This window comes from Pogoniulus pusillus, chromosome 3, assembly GCF_015220805.1.
Source record: "Pogoniulus pusillus isolate bPogPus1 chromosome 3, bPogPus1.pri, whole genome shotgun sequence".
NCBI lineage: Eukaryota > Metazoa > Chordata > Aves > Piciformes > Lybiidae > Pogoniulus > Pogoniulus pusillus.
In genome coordinates, this window is record NC_087266.1 from 19,915,462 (window position 1) to 19,934,324 (window position 18,863).

The following is an 18,863-nucleotide window of genomic DNA, read 5'->3' on the forward strand; positions in this document are numbered from 1 at the left end:
AGGTTCAGAAGTCCAACCTTACATGAAAATTTTAGGAAGGCCATTTATTATAATGCAGATGACCCCAGTGATAACATTACTTTTTCCAATTGCCACCATGAGAAGATAAGGACATTCTAATGCCCATGTTTGGGAATTTTCCTACAGAAGGCTGCCTACTGCTCTGAGCATTTTACTGATACTGTGCAGCCCTACTTCACTATTTTCATAACTCTCCAGGTTCAGGCATAATTGCAATCTCTGGCTTTTCTTTCTTTCTTCCTTCTGATGCTTAATCAGGGTTCCTTTCAGTGGCTGACTAGCTTTCCCTCAATTGAGGGCCCACATCATCCTTGCTTTTACCATTAGCCAGGAGTTTCTTTCTACTTCTAAGATTAGCTCAATCTGTTAGCACATACAGAAGCTCTGAGCAAAGCAGTAACAGCCCCTGCTGAGTGTGACTTGTTTATACATCATTAACATCTGTCACATAGCCATTAACAGATGTTTGGGAATTTTTCCCACAGCAAGGGCTCCATGGGTATGCAAATGAAAACAGAATATTCCTGTATTTGAAGCTATTTTTGCCACACAAACAGATTAATGGACCAATCTATTTCTGATTAGTTTCTAGAGTAACAGAATGAAGAAAGTTATATAAACCTAAATTGAAAAGTTGTCTTTATTGAGCAAGTAAGGTGGCAATAGAAAGGGAAGAGGATCACGAAAAGTCTGAGAACTCCCCTACAAGGTCAGACAACTAAAGTAATAAGAAATCACAAAGAACCTTAAAAACAGATGCTCATCATGCCCTATTGTAGTAGCCAAACCAGTTTTGTTAATTTTCAAGTTAGGAAAAAAAAGTGCTGTCCATAGCATGTTTAATAATGAATTACTGATATGATGTCCATCAGCATTCCCTAGTAGTAGATGAGAAAGTGTTGTGCACCAACCAGAATACCTCTTTTGCTTTAAGGTGTGAACTTCGGAGACTAAATACGAAAAGCAATGATGAGATGTCTCCTGACCCTGTGACTTTGAACTCCTCATATTCTAAAGAGAAAAGTTTGGTAGAAATCAGAAAGAAAACAAAGGAGATGAATAGTTTCACAAAAAAAAACAAACAAAACAAACCAACCAACAACAACCAAATCAAAACAGTCATTGTTTTCTAGAACTGTCTTATTTCCCCAGGAAAGAACACTTTCTCTCCTGAATTCAAATCAGCTGATGAAACAAATCCCCCAAAAGGCATTTGGTTTTATCCTGGACTTAATTTTAGATTCAGAGAAAACACTGTATTAGGTCTGCCATACAGAAATAGAACAGAAGTATTTGTTCAGTAAAGGTAATGGAAGAGATGAATTATGAAAAGCATAAATACAGTTTACATAAAAATTCCCCATAACATCTTCTTAGAACTGTGGAATCATAGGATTGCTTTGGCTGGGAAAGACCTGTAAGATTATCAAGTCCAACTATTATCTAACTCTATCAGGTCTGGTACTAAACCATGTCCATCAGCACCACATCTTTTAAACAACTCCTGGGATGGGGATTCAACCGTTTCCCTGGTGAGTCTATTCCAGTGTTTGATAGCCCCTTCAGGAAAGAAATTCCTTCTAATATCTAATCTAAACCTCTCTTGATGCAACTTGAGGCCATGTCCTCTTGTCCTATCACTTGTTGCTAAGGAGAAGAGACCACTATCCACCTTGCTACAACCTCCAAAGTGTAGCAGCCTTCAGCTTACTGGGCTGTGTATCCACTGCCTCCAACTATTCTTACGTTGTCTGCTTTATTTCATACTAAGCTTCTCTGACAAAATGAACCAGTCCTTCAAAAGCAATCTTTGACTGACAAAACAAACAACTTTTCCTGTTCCCAGGCAAAGATGAAGATTGTTACTCTGACAGTGGCAGAACACTGACCAGGTTGCCCAGGGAGGTGGTGGAAGTCTCATCCCTGGAGATATTCCACGTCAGACTTGATAGGTCTCTAAACTACCTGATCCAGTTAAAGATATATCTGCTTACTGCAGGTGGTTCGACTAGCTGACCTTTAGATTCCTTCCAGCCCAGTGCATTGTATGATTTGATTACTTAGGGGCATCAAGCTCTGAACCTCCTAAAAAGAGGTTGTTTGTGAGAGCTTTCTTTGCTTTAACATTCTGTGACTATATTAAAACTTCCTTCACCTAAAAATACAGAAAATATTTGCTTTGCTGTAGTGCCCTAAGCCTAGCAGACACACGGAGTTACAAAAGAAGACCAAAGCACCTATGGTGCTGGAAGCTATTCTGCATGTAACAAGTGTGAACAAACCACAGGCTAAAAAAGTCTGAGTCTGTTTCTTGAGTGAGCACTGCTTTGTACCTTTTTTCCCTTTGTTTGAAGCTGCAGTTTGACAATTCAGATGATCCAGCAACAGAATTAAATGTAGAAGTTCCTGACTTACACCCTTGTTCCACCCCTTTGGCCACAGTGATTGCTAGCAGATTGCGCCATGAGCCAGGAATGAAGCTGACTTTACAAGAATAAAAAAGAATCCTGAAAAGTATGGAATAAAGCTACCTACATGAAGCCATAGAATGGATGGACTCAGTCAGCCAGAGGAGATAAAAATAAGCTTGGGTTTGCTCAACCAAAAAAGACTAGTGCTGAGTGGCAATATAATTATCTCTCCATCATGGGGTTAAGATTCAAAAGAATAAAAGCTATTTTAGATAATGGGAAATGTTGGCACAAATACAAGTGAATTTAAACAGACAGGGATTAATTTTAGGCTGGGTATCAGAAGAGTTTTCAAGCAACAGAGGAGATGCTGTGTCACCGGTTTCCCATATAAGTAGAGGATACAAATAATTTCAAATTGAGCATGACCATTTATGAAAGGTCTATATTTAAAATTTAAAAATTGCCAAAATATGAGCTGATTTTTAGAATGCATATGATAAATTTTGACATATTTTGCCATGAAATCTTAACAAGTGCTAAGCCATTACATATAGAGTCATAGAATTGCCAGGGCTGGAAGGGAAGTCAAGCATCATCTAGCTCCAACCCTCCTGCGATGGGCAGAGAAACCTCACATTAGATCTGGTTGCTCAGAGCCCCATCCAGCCTTGGCTTAAGAACATCCAGGAATGGGGCTTCTACCACATCCCTGGGCAACCTGTTTCAGTGTCTCACTACCATTATGGTGAAGAACTTCTTCCTAACATCTAATCTGAATCTACCCACTGCTAGTTTGCTCCATGCCCCCATGTCCTGTCACTACTTGACATCCTAAGAAGTCCCTCACTGGCTTTCTTGTTGGCCCCCTTAAGATACTGGAAGGCTGCAATAACTTCTCCTTGGAATTTTCTCCTCTCCAGACTGAACAGCCCAAATTGTCTCAGTTTGTCTCCATAGAAGAGGAGCTCCATCTCCCTGATCATCATCATGGCCCTTCTCTGGACATGCTCCAGCACATTCATATCCTTCTTCTAACAGGGGCTCCAGAACTGGATACAGTAGTCCAGATAGGGTGTCATCAGAGTGGAGTAAAGGAGAAGAATCATCTCCCTCGACCTGCTGGCCACACTTCTCTTGATGCAGCCCAGGACATGACTGGCTTTCTTGGCTGCAAGTGCACAGTGGTAGCTCATGTTGAGTTTCTCGCCCACCAGTACCCCCAAGTCCCTTTCCTCAGGGCTGCACTCCAGCCAGTCACCGCCCAGTCTATGTTGGTGTTTGGCACTGCCCCAACCTAGATGCAGGCCTTTGCACTTGGTCTTGTTGAACCTCACGAGGTTCAGATTGTCAAAGTCCCTTTGGATGGCATCCCTTCCCTCCACTGTGTTGGCTGTACCACATAGGTTGGTGGTGTTGGCAAACTTGCTGAGGGTGCACTCAATGACAGTGTCCCTGTTGCCGAGGAAGATGTTAAACAAGTCTGATCTCAGTACAGATCTTTGAGGGATTCTACTTGTCACTGGCCTCCATTTGGACATGTGACAGCCTCCACTTAGACCCACTGACAGCCAATCCTTGGGTGCAGCCATCAAGCCAGTTTTTAATCCACTGATTTGTCCATCCATTAAACTCATTTTACCAGTTTAGAGACCAGGATGTTGCATGGGACAGTGTTGAAGGTTTTGCTCAGGCCCAGGTAAACAATGTCAGTATCCCTCTAACAGAGGATACAAATCCTTAAAAACACATTACAAGATACTACATATTAACTTCAGTGAGCTGTGGTGATAACTTTAGGTGTTCTCATAATGGTAAACTAGGCAGTTATCCTTTTTCCTCCTTACATCAGTGCTGGACATGAAGAATAGGGACTGTGCTCCTGAAACAGGCATTTACTTTAGCTGCAAAGGAGAGAGATTGAACTAACATTTGAATCAAGTCTTAAGTAGGCTGTTTACAATTCTTAAAGTGGCTGCAAATTAAACTCAAACAATACATGGCTTTCCTCTAATGAAAGAGTAATTTTATGCTGCCCACTGCACTTCTAAATTGACCATACCAGGTTAAAAGCCCCTCTAACATTTTCAGCAGCAGGGACTGCCTCTACTTTGATACACATGACAAAAAAAACGTTGCTCTTCTCTGCTAAATAGTTTCTCTCTTTTGCCAATTCAAACATGCAGATGAATTTTTGAACACCAGGTTTTGTATTTTCTCCCAAGAAAGTGACAGCAAAACAGAAGTAAGCTCTCACATTCTCTATCACAAAGAAAGTCCATGGAGAAGTTAATTAATTGCTATGTCAGTGTGTGGGTGACTGTTCCGAAGTTGTCGGACGGAGGAAATAAATACAACCCCAATGGAAAAGTAGATCTCCATCTACACACAAAAAAATATTACTATTTTCAGTATTCTTTATTATAAGAATCTGCTCTGTCAGACTCACAACTGTTTGGATCCAGTCCACAGTTAAGAAAGAACACATCTCACTCCTGCCTAGGAAAACCAAAAGCAAAACAAGATGACAAAGGTCATCTGTTTTTTTGGAACTGGCAGTTTCTCCAGTGGGGTATGTGACTGACTTAGCATTTGTCAATAACAATGCAGTAGTAAGACTCCATTGTCGGAGTAGGTTCAGCAGCACCATAGGTATTGGTGCAAAGGACATGCATTCAAGGCTTGAAATGAAGAATAGGACTCAGGAAAACAAGCTGTGTCACACTGGAGATTTTAAATGTCACCTCTTCTGAAAGAGAACTAAAATAGCCTGGATAAAGTCAAATGGAAGCAGGATTTGCCATGTTTTATATTAAAATTCCATACAAAGAGTCCTTTAAAGAAAATTTAAGCCAGGTAGGGCTGCAGCAGCTCTTGGTGAATAAAATCCCAGGATATTGCCATTTTCTACATGCTGTTAAGCTATCTAGAAGACACAGGAATGGCCAGTTACAATGCATTTGGACTATGATGTGATGAAGCTGAACTACCTTTCACCTAGTAAGGAGAAATGTAAGATTTTTTGAAAGACATGTTATCTTTTCTTAGCTATGGCTGAAAAATTCTTACACTTTCAGGTGCATCAGCCTTTTTCCCAGGTCTGTGAGGAAAGATACTTAACTAAAAATGTATCCAGCACAATGACTAGGTGCTCACCAGTATCGTGGATGGTGGTGTGAAAACCAGAACTCTGATGGACTGGAAAATGTTAGAAGATTGATTCAATGGCTAAGAGCTGACTATATTCTCCCTCGTAGTAAGAAGGCTGGTAAGATCAAGAGAGGGCACTGCCATGCAAGTAGGTGGCTCTAACAAGAACTTGAGTGTTTCACACATTGAAAGAAGTCTAAGCCTTGTATTTGCTTTTGTTTCACAACAGATGAGAAAGGCTATTGAGCACAATCTGTGCTACGATTGAGTTGGAGGGCAGAAGGGCTCTGCAGCGGGACCTTGACCGCCTGGACAGATGGGCAGAGTCCAATGGGATGGGGTTCAATAGCTCCAAGTGCAGGGTGCTGCACTTTGGCCACAACAACCCCATGCAGAGATACAGGCTGGGGTCGGAGTGGCTGGAGAGCAGCCAGACAGAGAGGGATCTGGGGGTGCTGATTGATACCCACCTGAACATGAGCCAGCAGTGTGCCCAGGTGGCCAAGAGAGCCAGTGGCATCCTGGCCTGCATCAAGAATGGTGTGGTCAGCAGGAGCAGGGAGGTCATTCTGCCCCTGTACTCTGCACTGGTTAGACCACACCTTGAGTACTGTGTTCAGCTCTGGGCCCCCCAGTTTAGGAGGGACATCGAAATGCTTGAGCGTGTCCAGAGAAGGGCGACGAGGCTGGGGAGAGGCCTTGAGCACAGCCCTAGGAGGAGAGGCTGAGGGAGCTGGGATTGTTTAGCCTGGAGAAGAGGAGGCTCAGGGGTGACCTTATTGCTGTCTACAACTACCTGAGGGGTGGTTGTGGCCAGGAGGAGGTTGCTCTCTTCTCTCAGGTGGCCAGCACCAGAACGAGAGGACACAGCCTCAGGCTGCGCCAGGGGAGATTTAGGCTGGAGGTGAGGAGAAAGTTCTTCACTGAGAGAGTCATTGGACACTGGAATGGGCTGCCCGGGGAGGTGGTGGAGTCGCCGTCCCTGGGGCTGTTCAAGGCAAGATTGGACGTGGCACTTGGTGCCATGGTCTAGCCTTGAGCTCTGTGGTAAAGGGTTGGACTTGATGATCTGTGAGGTCTCTTCTTCCAACCCTGATGATACTGTGATACTGTGATAATACACTGCAGAGATGCAGGATTGGGGAGAAAATATGAGAGCATAATCTGAGAAGTTTCTCCCTTAGGAAAATGATGCCAGTGTTTTCCAAATAGGGAGAAATGGTACTTCTCAAGTCTCCTTGAAGACCACAGCCATTTGGCAAGTAAGGAGAGCTCCTCTCACCTACCAAAGCAGGCTGCACACCCTGCTTGATGCTATTGCATAGGCGTAAAGGGATTGATACTCATTTGTTCTACCCTATCATACCCTATAAAAAAAACCATAATGTAACATGAGAACGTGCAGGGGGAAATAAATAAATCAGTCTATATCCAAATTACTCAAAAAAAGGGTAAATTATATGACTAATATAAAAAGAAAAAGCATTGGCCTAAAGTAAAGCACAGAACCGTCAGCAGTAAGAGCTACAGACAACTGAAAATGTCAGGCTAGAATGCACGCTAAATTTTGGCAGGAGCTTGACCTGCACTCCTTAGCACCTGCTATCACCCACTGATGGTCTGCCAGATCCCCATCAGTTCTAAATATCTGAATACAACCCAAAGAATTTTAAAAACAGATTGGATTTCTTAGGTACAAACCAATACCTGTTTGTGTTAAGGACATATGTTGCAAGAAATTAAAATACATTTAAGAGTGATAAAAATTCACTGAGTCTGATTTTCACGCTACATCTGCTGAGACTTAATTGTCAGTTAAGCAAGATGCTTCAGAACTGATTACGTTCCAATGCATTTATTACAATAATAATCCTGAAGTAATCTGTCAGAAAGTATTCAGAACCCATGGCAACAAAAAATCCCAGAGATGTTTTCTGTGGTATGCCAAAGCTATGTTACAAATGTAGCTGAAATAGTGTGTGGCGTTCTAAAAAAATTAAAAAGGCTTTATAAATAGGAAAATATTCAGAGACCAAGAATGATTGTGTGAGTTCTTGAAACTTGCTCATATGTATTAAAAAAAAGGTGACTATGAAATATCTCAAATATCACAGTAGTATGTCACAGAAACTGGAATACTTGGCTAAAGGAGAAACTGTTGCAAGACTTCCGAAATTCTAAGGCAGCCGATGTTTATACAACAAGCAGACTCCTGTTATTAATAACCAGATCTTTCCATTACTTGTACTACAAGTATTCTGTTTATGCACAATACATTTTAATTCGTTTCAAGGAATCTGTTTTCCATTCAGATGCCATTAAATAACCAATAACTTTCACACTTTAAATAACTAAATCCTTCGAGATGTACGTTGAAACCACTTGCCTCTCACTCACGACTCTGCTGAAGCCTGGCCAGTTTTATTAGTGGCACTATTTTGGTACTCAGTTTTAAGAAACTGCTTTCATTCACTGAGAAGCTGCAATATATCTTCTCATTAACCACTTTTTCAACAAGCTAAATAGCTAGCAATCTATTTTCAAAACATAACATCTTGCCAAAGTTTTTACCCAATCTGTAAACACTGCAGTCAGCTAATTACTCTGAGTCTGTGTCATTCTCCAGCTAGTCAGCAACACCACAAAGGGAAAAATAAGAATTAATCACAACAAAGCCACAAGCTTTTTATAATCATGCAGACATAATCACAAAAAGGCAACTGTAATTAAAACAATATCAGTATGTATTTTCCTATTTGACCTTACAAAGAATGTACCCCAGGTACCTTCAGCACTGTCATAATATGGTTCAAGACCTGGAGATGGAAGTAGAGGGAAAAAACCCAATGCCTTCTTTGTGCAACAATATGATAAACCCTACATTTCCTTTGCTCCATGGCTCCCTTTCCTCCAAACACTACTACTTAATCCTTCTTCCTGCCCATCCAACCCGGCATACTTCCTTGCTGCTGCAGCTGCAGGGGCTACTGTGCTGGAAGACAGCTCTTGCCTAACACCTCTGCTCTAATCACAACTCTCACATCTTTTAATTTTAGACTTTCAATCTAACAAATTTATTTTTGAAAAATAAAAGCAATCAAATAAGTCAGTGCATAGAATCATAGAATGGTCTAAGTTGAAAGTGACCTCCAACTCCCCCACAGTGGGCAGTGCACTGGCCTGCCATTAATACCATAAAAAGCAGACTGGCCAACAGACCAGATTTGATTGCTGAAGGGTGGGAGATCCCATTTCCCCTCAAGAATTCCATCACAGATTCTGTTATGTGGCACTTCATGATGCAACCACTAAGAAAATGCATTTCACAATCAAGTTTATGACCAGATATAAAAAAACATTATCAGGATTATGGGGATTTCTGCAGTATTTCTACCATTTCTGGATAAAGAGCTACTTCTCTTCAAATTAACTTTTAGATAAACCAATCCCATGAAGATCACTGGTACTGCATCAGAGAGCCTATGTAAATGTGTCATCAGTGTTAACATATCATTGCTGAGCAGAAAGGAAGGAAAAAAAAATCCTATTTAGGTTATCCATTTACCAACAATTGTCTGAGATACAGCATTTTATACAAAAAGATCCAATATTTTACCCAGAACACTAATTTTGATGCTGTATTTATACACTTAAGGGAAAATAAAAGGTTAAATGTATAAAATACGTTACTTAAAGACTTTCTTAGGGTTGCAGTAAGATTTCCTAATGTTGTTTGGGTGATGAAGGGCAGCTGGAGATAAAAAGTTCACAGTATTGGCTGGTTACAGAAGCTGAAATTTTCAGCAATCTGCTTATCTTTGCTTATGTGTACAGACACATGATTCATACCAGTCTGACCAGTTACTGTGTATGAAATTCAAGTCAAAACAGAGACACTGAAGTATAGGCATCTGAATGCTCACTAGCGGCAAAACCCCAAGATCCAGAAACAAAAACAACTCACTGAGTTCATTCAGAAGTGCCCATCTAGTGGATGATCTCTCTTGGTGCTCCAAACCTCACCCACTGCACCAGCACTGATCTCCACCAATGGAGAACTCAATAGTCTATCCATCAGCGGCTTCCACTGTATCCTTTCTGTAGATTCATTCCCAGAAACCAGGCTCTTCTCAGTGGTGTCCAATGACAGGGCAAGCTAGAGTATATGAGGTTTTACACAAACATAAGGAAAAGACTTTTTCACTGTGAGGGTGAGAGAGCATTGGAATAGGCTGGCCAGAGAGGTTGTGGAGTCTGCTTCTCTGGAGACATTCAAAACCCACCTGAATGCGTTCCTGTGTGATTTACTCCAAGTGATCCTGCTCTGGCTGGGGGTTTGAACTAGATGATCTTTTGAGGCCCCTTCCAACCCCTAACATTCTGTGATTCTGTGTGACGCGAAGCCACGTACCATATGAAACCTGAAAACACATCACAACCTTGTGCCAAACGTTTTCACATAAAGCTTAGCCAACTCAACCAACTTCTCCCAGCAAACTTACAACACATCAGTATTCCCTGACATATAGGAGTTTGCTTTGGAAGTACTGCCTCTAGCTACAGAGGCACTACAGAACACAGGAAAACTGATTTTCTGCAAATAAAGCAGTGGTTCAGGATATGAAGATACTATGATAGGTTAAAACTAGACTGAACATTCACAGAATGATAAGCATCTTCACCTACCAAGTATCATGGAATGGTGGGAGTCAGAAGGGACCTCTGGATGTAATCTATTCAACACTGGATCAACTGTTGCCAGACAAGCTCACCTGAACATTTGTCTTGTGCTCAACAAAGGAAGGTGTTTCTGAAATAGACTAATCTTCTTCATAAAAATGCACATAAGCACAGTCCAGATTTACTACACTGCAAGATTTTAATTTTCTGAAGGATTCTTGTACCTGTACTCCTTTTCAAAATCTAATAGAGAATTTTCTATGTGTTTAGCATGGTCCAACCCCAGCCAGCAATTAAGCACCACACTGCTGCTTGGTCTCTCCCTCCACCCAGTGGAATGGGAGAGAGAATTTAAAAAAGGAAGAAAATATTACTACTACTATTATGGCAATAATACTAATATGAGAATTAGCATATACAAATCAAGTGGCAAACAATGAAATTGCTCACTACTCACTGACTGACATCCAGTCAATTCCCAAGTAGCAACTGGCCACCCTTGGCCAACTCCTCCTCATTTATATCCTAAGCATGATGTTCTATGGTATGGAACATCCCTCTGGCTAGTTCAGATTAGCTGTCCTGGCTATGCTCTCTCCCAGCTTCTCATGCATCTGCTTATTGGCAGAACATAAGAAAATGAAAATTCCTTAACTTATGGTAAGTGCTACTTGAAAACAACTAAAACATGGGTGTGTTATAAACACTACTCTCACATTAAATCCAAAACTTAGCACTGTACCACCTGCCACTATGAAAATTAAGTCTATCCTATCTGAAAAGTGGACAGTTTTCTACAACAATCTATCAGAGATATTTCTATTGAGAAGCTCTAACAAAAAATTGACTACATGACCTGGAATATAAGTATATGCACAACTGCTTAAAAGAAGAGTTTTACATGAAGAAGCAAGGGTTTTTGAAAAGTCTACACTGCAATGAAAATTCAAAGTAAATCAGATGAGCCTTATCTTTCTTATACCTGTTATCTTAAAATTGCTATAATTCCTGATGCAACATGATGGGTGGATTACTCACAGGATAAGGAACTGGATGGATGATTGCACACAGAGAGTGGTGATCAAACGCACAATGTCCACGTGGAGACCAGTGACAAGAGGTGTCCCTCAGGGGCCAGTGCTGGGAGCACTGTTGTTTAACATCTTTGTCAGCGATATGGACAGAAGAATGGAGTGCATCCTCAGCAAGTTTGCAGATGACACCAAGCTGTGTGGCACAGTTGACTTGCTAGAGGGCAGAGATGCCATCCAGAGGGACCTGGACAGGCTGGAGAAGTGGTCCCAGGCCAACCTCATGACATTCAACCAAGGCCAAGTGTAAGCTCCTGCATCTGGGTTGGCACAATCCCAAACACAGATACAGGCTGGGTGGTGAATGGCTGGAGAGCAGCCCTGAGGAAAAGGACCTGGGGGTCTGGATTGATGAAAAGCTCAACATGAGCTGACAGTGTGCACGTGCAGCCCAGACAGGAGCCTTGTCCTGGGCTGCATCAAGAGAAGAGTGGCCAGCAGGGCAAGGGAGGGGATTCTCCCTCTTTGCTCTTGTCAGACCCCACTTGGAGTACTGTGTACAGTTCTGGAGCCCCCAACACAGGAAGGACATGGAACTGTTAGAGCAAGTCCAGAGGAGGGCCATGAAGATGATCACAGGGCTGAAGGAACTCTGCTATAAGGACAGGCTGAGAGAGTTGGGGCTCTTCAGCCTGGAGAACAGAAGGCTTCAAAGAGACCTTATAGTGGCCTTCCAGTATCTGAAGGGGACCTACAGAAAGGCTGGGGAGAAATTATTTACAAGGTCTTGTAATGACAGGACAAGGGGTAATGGGTTTAAACTGGAAGAGGGGAGATTTAAACTAGATGTTAGGAAGAAGTTCTTTCCAGTGAGGATGTTGAAACACTGGAGCAGGTTGCCCAGGGAGGTTGTGGATGCTCCCTCCCTGGAGGTGTTCAAGGCCAGGTTGGATGAGGCCTTGAGCAATCTGTTCTAGTGGGAGGTGTCCCTGCCTATGGCAGGGGTTTGGAACTGGATGATCCCTGAGGCCCCTTCCAACCTAAACCATTCTATGAGTCAATGATTCTATGAGTTCATATTATTAGACGTTATTAGACATTGAAAAGTTTTTACATCACAATGTGGGACAAACCCCACTTTTTCACTAAGCTATTATTGCACCAGATATGACATTTTACATGAACATCCCAAAGATTACCCAGAAGAACTTGGCTGATTTTGCAACGGTTTGCCACACATCCCTGTGGTAACATTGTAAGACTACATGGCACATTGCCACAAATTGAAAAATCTCAGCAGTGCATTTAGTATGCATTGTGCTAACTGGTACAAAACACTGTCGTAGGTGTTCTCTCTACTGGCACAAATGCTGTGCTACATTACCACATCTCATTTACTGTTTGCCACTGTATATAAAAAGGTGGCTGCTTCCTTCCATAAAACACCTAACGGTAACAGCATTAGTCAAATATTTACAAAGGTAATCCAGTGTGAAACACTGCATGTAAAACCAAGCACTGCTTTTTTTCCAGACGGTGTCTTTCTTCCTTTACAGAGCTCTTTGCTTTTTCACTACAGAGAACAAAGTAAGGCTTTCAGGAAACTGCATTTGTTATCAGCTCATTCTCCTTAGATGGCAGGACTGTAAATATTTTTCTTCATTATCACCCTGACAGTAAATAACTTTTCAGGTGTGACTTAATCCAAGGGAATGTCAAGATTTCACAATTTTTGGGCTACCTTAAAGAGAATGTGTAATAAAGAAAACCATGCACAAGCAAACAAATGAGCAGAACTAGTGAACTAACTTATCAAGCAAAGTTCAAGATCACATGAGTTGGATGACAGCTGATATATTTGCACTACAGTTCATCTGTCCTCTTATCTGGGAAAGGGTTCTATAATAAATCATAATTTATTGCACGTTTTGCAACCTTGTCAAAGGGCACACCTAAGATTTTTGCTTCAGTCATAAATTCTAGTCAACTGTATACAGGAATCCATTTGACAATCTAGACATTGCTAAAATATTTTGGCGTTTTCTAACATCAGCCCTTTTGATCCAGCACCAACAACTCTTCTGGTTTACACAACACTGCATGTACTTCCTTCTAAATTGAATTATGCTTAAAAAGTAACAGGACATTTCAAAGTAATTCTTCAATGACAATCACCAGTGAGCAAAAAACTCCAAGGCCGTTGGATAAAGACCCCTAATCCCAATCAAGAACTCCTTATTGCCTATTTTTGCTTGCCTTTTCCCCATTTGGGAATGCTTATTTCTGAAGAGGAACAAAGCAATAGAATGTTGTGCTCATCGTCAGCAATATATCTTGGTGTACATAACTAAATACTCATGAGGCTGGCCACATGTTCCTATCCATTGTCTGTAAAAAATAAAATCAGGAATAAAACTTTTACAACAGACCTAAGCCTTCCATATTATTATAGATGGCAATCACTTGGCAAACTTCAAGCAAACATTTATGAAGGTGAATTGAAACACCCTGGCAGCAGGGAAACAATTTTTTGAGAGGTTTTATTTTTGATTAATCAAAAATAGGAGAATATCCAAATTATTACAGCTTTAAGTTCAATATTACAAAGCATGTATGCAGTATCATGTTAAAATTGCATGTCAGTATGCCAGTAAGTGAAAGGCTTTCTAGAATCAGTAGTGGCAAGCCTGTTTTCCTTTCTAAAACCACTGCTCCTGGTGAAAAGGAAATAATTTTGTGATATAAGCAAAAAGTTTCCCAAAATAACTGCTGCTTTGCTATTAAGTTCATCATCTTGATCTAATCTAAATATACCTGGACAGACATTTGATACAGGTTTGACTTTCTCATATGAAACTTTTCTAAGCACTGCATTTAAAATACTTCAACCATTGTATTTCTCTTCTAACAAATGTTCTGTCTGCTTGAACTTACGAGAAAATCTAAAACTCCAAGCAATGCAATTTGAAGACAATTGCTTATAATTGCATTTATGTCTCTGGCCAAAGAAGCCACAACAATGGCAGTTACTTTTTCCCCCCCCGATCATTAGATTCAAGTATTAACATTTTTCTGTGAATTGTTTATGATGCTGGTAGCCTGTTCTCAATTTGAAATGCTAACTATGCATCAGTGCAAAAGGGGGTTTTGTTCTCGTGTTATTTCTTGCCATTATTTTTCCTATTCTGCTTAGCACAGTTTCCTACTCATATTAACAAAGTAACTGAAATTAACTTGGCTGCATTACAAGTAACTCTTACTTGCATACTACATTAAAAATCTGCACATGTACTATTATAGCTGGAGTAACCAATTAATATGTATGAATGGCTAAGATGGAAAACACTTATTTCTCTAATCTTGCTTTCACAGACAACTGTCTGAAACCCACACCTTCAAAACTGAACATTTCAGTATTCACTGTCTTCCAGTGTTTCAGGCTAAAAAAATCAAAAAGAAAATCCCTTCTAGGTTTTTAACTTCATGACCCAAGTTTTGAAGGTGAAAAAATTCTTTCTGTTAGTCATATATTTAAAAAAAAACCCAAGAACTTATTTTGAGAGTCTCCATGTCTCTTAAGGCAATAAAGTTCTCCTAAGGATTTGCATTCAGCTTTGTATACTAGACATGGTGTGTCAGCTCTGAAGCCATATGTCTATAGATTTTAGACACAAGAAAACTTCTTTTTACTACAGATTTTTATGTCATATTCTCAACCACTTGCACCATTCAACATCGTTTCCCACAGGCTTGAATCAAAATGCTTTCATGTCTCCTTCTTCCTTCCTGTCCCTCAAGCCTTTTCACAGAACTTTGAATTTCTCTCTGTATTTTCTTTTCAATACCTTCAAGTCACTTGGATGTTCATAAATTCAAAGAATAAACCAGGTTGGAAGAGACCTCCAAGATCATCCAGTCCAACCTAGCACCCAGCCCTAGCCAGCCAACTAGACCATGGCACTAAGTGCCTCATCTAGCCTTTTCTTGAAGACCTCCAGGGATGCATCTCCTGACCAGTGCTGAGTACAGGGCAAGAATAACCTCCCTTGTCCTACTGGCCACATTGTTCCTGATCCAGGCCAGGATGCCATTGGCTCTCTTGGCCACCTGGGCACACTGCTGCCTCGTCTTCAGCCTACTATCCACCAGTACCCCCAGGTCCCTTTCTTCCTGGATGCTCTCCAGACACTCTGTCCTCAGCCTGTAGCGCTGCTTGGGGTTGTTGTGGCTAAAGTGTAGAACCCTGCACTTGGCCTTGTTCAGTCTCATCCCATTGGCCTCTGCCCACCCATCCAGCCTGTCTAGGTTCCTCTGCAGGGCTCTCCTACCTTCCAACAGATCAACACCTGCTCCTAGCTTGGTGTCATCTGCAAACTTACTGATGCTGAACTCAATCCCTTTGTCCAGATCATTAGTGAAGATATCAAACAGGATTGGGCCCAGCAACTGATCCTTGAGGAACACCACTGGTGACTGGCTGCCAAGCGGATGTGGCACCATTCACCACCACTCTCTGGGCCAGGCCTTCCAGCCAGTTCTTTGACCCATATCAGAGTGAATCTGTCCAAGCCATGAGCTGCCAGCTTTGCCAGGAAAACTAGCTGCTATCTGGACAGAGCATCCCAGGCTATATGCTAGATGGCATGTTCCCCTGGTCAGTACATGCAGACTGCAGCAAACAATGATTAAAGTTGGGATTTCCCTCTCTTTCTCTCAGCAGAGTATTCATCCAAGTGACAATCCTCTCCAAAACCTGGAAAATTTAACCTTTAACCTCTAAAGCAAAAAAATGTTAGGGAAAGTTGCAAAAGCCAGATTTTTTGAGAAAAAAATATATACCATAAAAAAAGTTACTGTAACATAGAAATTCCAAAGATTATACAAAGAAGATAAAAAGACACTCAAAGAATAGAGCAGAATTAACGAGGGCAGAAAACCAGAGGGAGAGGAAGACAACAATCTAGGTACTTTTCCTTTGTTCACTGCTCTTATCTTCCCCTTAGAAAAAACATTTTTTGATTTGTTCTTAACTAGGTTTTGTATAAACCGGAGATTTGAAACCAGAAACCTAGAGCTGAGCTCAATGCTTCACTACACTCATTCGAGTTACTTCCATCACTACCTCTTCTAAGAAAAAAAGGTCACACGTACTGGTGAAGTGGTTAGATAATGTGGCCAAAAATGGTATGAACACCGTTATATCACAGTCCTACTACTTTCTGTGGCATGTTAGTAGCTGAGGAACTAGATCATCATCATAGAATCATCATAGAATCAACCAGGTTAGAAGAGACCTCCAAGATCATCGAGTCCAACCTATCACCCAGCCCTATCCAGTCAACTAGGCCATGGCACTAAGTGCCTCATCCAGTCTTTTCCTGAAAACCTCCAGGGACAGTGACTCCACCACCTCCCTGGGCAGCCCATTCCAATGGGAAATCACTCTCCCTGTGAAGAACTTCCTCCTAACATCCAGCCTATACTTTCCCCAGCACAACTTGAGACTGTGTCCCCTTGTTCTAGATACTCGTGTGACAAGTAAATTATGCAGAGACGTAACATCATCAAGTCACCAGACTCCTAAATCACCAGCTTCACTTCACTGGTGTAAAGGGTGGTGGTCTCTCTGAGAATCCTTAGGCACAAAATTTATAAATTGGCTTCTGCTGAATTATTTCAGATAAAGGATCTTATCCTCAGTGATCTGCATACCACAACTTAAAGGGGATCTGCAGGTTTATTTTCCTTCACAAATACGATAATGAGAAAACAACTTACGTTCAACTTGATCAAACACCACTGAGAACAAGAAATCTCTTGGTGTCATGTAATACTCTCCTTCGTATTCCAAAGATGCAAACTGCATGAAACGATGCTTCCGAAGAGACAATCTTTCATCTGCTTCCACATTAATGACATCTCCTTTCTGAAACACACACACAAAAAAGAAAACATGCAGAAAGATGGTTGCACTTGCAGGCCAACTCTGAAATTACAAAGAATCCTACACCTTGTCTTGATTAATGTCTATATTTTTGTGGGTAGCCACAACAAGAGACTACCAGGAATTACAGCTATTAATGGCATGGTCTTAATAAATGACATTCAAGGTGTTTTTCGTCTTCACTGAGAGCATGTCTTAACACAGCAGAGCCAAATTAATGGCTTGCTGTCACCAAAGGCTGTTCTTGCTTCCCATGCCTTGCTCTTGGCCGTATGGTCTGCACCTCCCCACTTGCCAGCTCTGTTACTTGTTGGACTCTTGGTGAGCCAAATTCAGCTTGTTAACTCAAGATAAAAATTAACCAAATCAAACAGCAAATAGTGTTTTGCCAGCTTAGTGACTGGCTCAGAAAAGGGTGAAATGGTAGCTACCAAGTCGTGGAGCAACTCCTAAGACTAGAGAATTACAATGTCCTAGTTTAAGTATGGCCCTATCAGAGAAGTTAGAAAAATAGGAAAAGCACTGTAAATGCTAACAAGAGTCAGAGATCACACCACCAAACCCAAAGCTTTAAATAGTTAAGCAATCAAAAAACTTCCACCCACCTCTCCCTTAAGTATTGAGGGAGATTGAAATCTTACAATCTGACAACACTCTGATGAGTAGTAACAGCATTTGCTGGCAGCAGGAGACAACAGACAGTGAAACAGAAACATTTATATTTTAAGATTTCAAAGATAAATGACAACAGGAAAACAAGACAGCCTAAAATTCAGAAGACATTGTGTGTTTTTTGAACATTAATCACAGAACCAACAGCAACACTCAACTTCAGGATTCATCAAAGACGATAGAAAGTGAAGAAAAGGCAAGAAAATCTAAGCCTAAGTACCAAGATGCCAACTTGAACATACTTGAAGCAGGTCAGTAAAGAGCAAGACGGATGTGTAGTGAGGTCCAGTGCCCGTGACATTTCTCGGTGTGTAATGTAGATGTGTAGATAGCCTAGAACATAGTGTGCCAAAGTGCTGCATTTCATCTTCCAGCAAACAACCACTGTTCTCTTAGCCATTTTCAGTTTCTAATTAATTCCTATGGACTGCTTGGAAGTTAAGCAATCCAGCATAGCTCAGGTGCAAGCTCTGGGAAAGGGCAGTGTAAGTGGCTCCTGGTTACACTCAGACCAAATACAGGTGCTGTGACGGTCTCACCAACTGATGTTAAAACACAGGGTCTGCTGTGCTGAGTGTGTTTATGGGGTGAACTGTGGGACACAAAAGGGCAGACAGTACGTGAATGGAGAAGGGGCAGATCACCCTTGCTTTTGCTGAAGTCAGCACCAGTTACAGACATACAAGGTAACAGGCATCCGGCTGCACGGGAGGTTGTCATGAAAAATCAAGAACGTGTAAATAGCATAGTAGGTAATGTGGCACCTGTGTGTTTGTGTGCATGCACCCAGGGACTGGGCAAGGAAGAAGTGAATGGGACTGAACCACTTCAAGGCTGTGATCAGATTTCTGACACTTCAGTTTTAATTTTCTGTTCCTCCAGGATGGGGACTATTATTTACTATTCCTCCAGGATGAGTGACTGCTAATTCAGTCTCCTCTGCTGACTTAAAAC

The 18,863-nt window shown here is 41.4% G+C and overlaps 1 protein-coding gene across 2 annotated transcripts in view; it reads right to left on the minus strand.

Moving 5' to 3' along the window:
* The window catches only part of MICU2 (mitochondrial calcium uptake 2), a 171,934-nt gene that overhangs the window by 54,451 nt on the left and 98,620 nt on the right, over nt 1-18,863 (minus strand). For both annotated transcript variants that reach the window (XM_064171832.1, XM_064171823.1), the window contains exon 2: nt 17,072-17,219. In XM_064171832.1, coding sequence (XP_064027902.1) covers nt 17,072-17,219 — 148 coding nt within the window. The remainder of the gene's footprint in view (nt 1-17,071; nt 17,220-18,863) is intronic.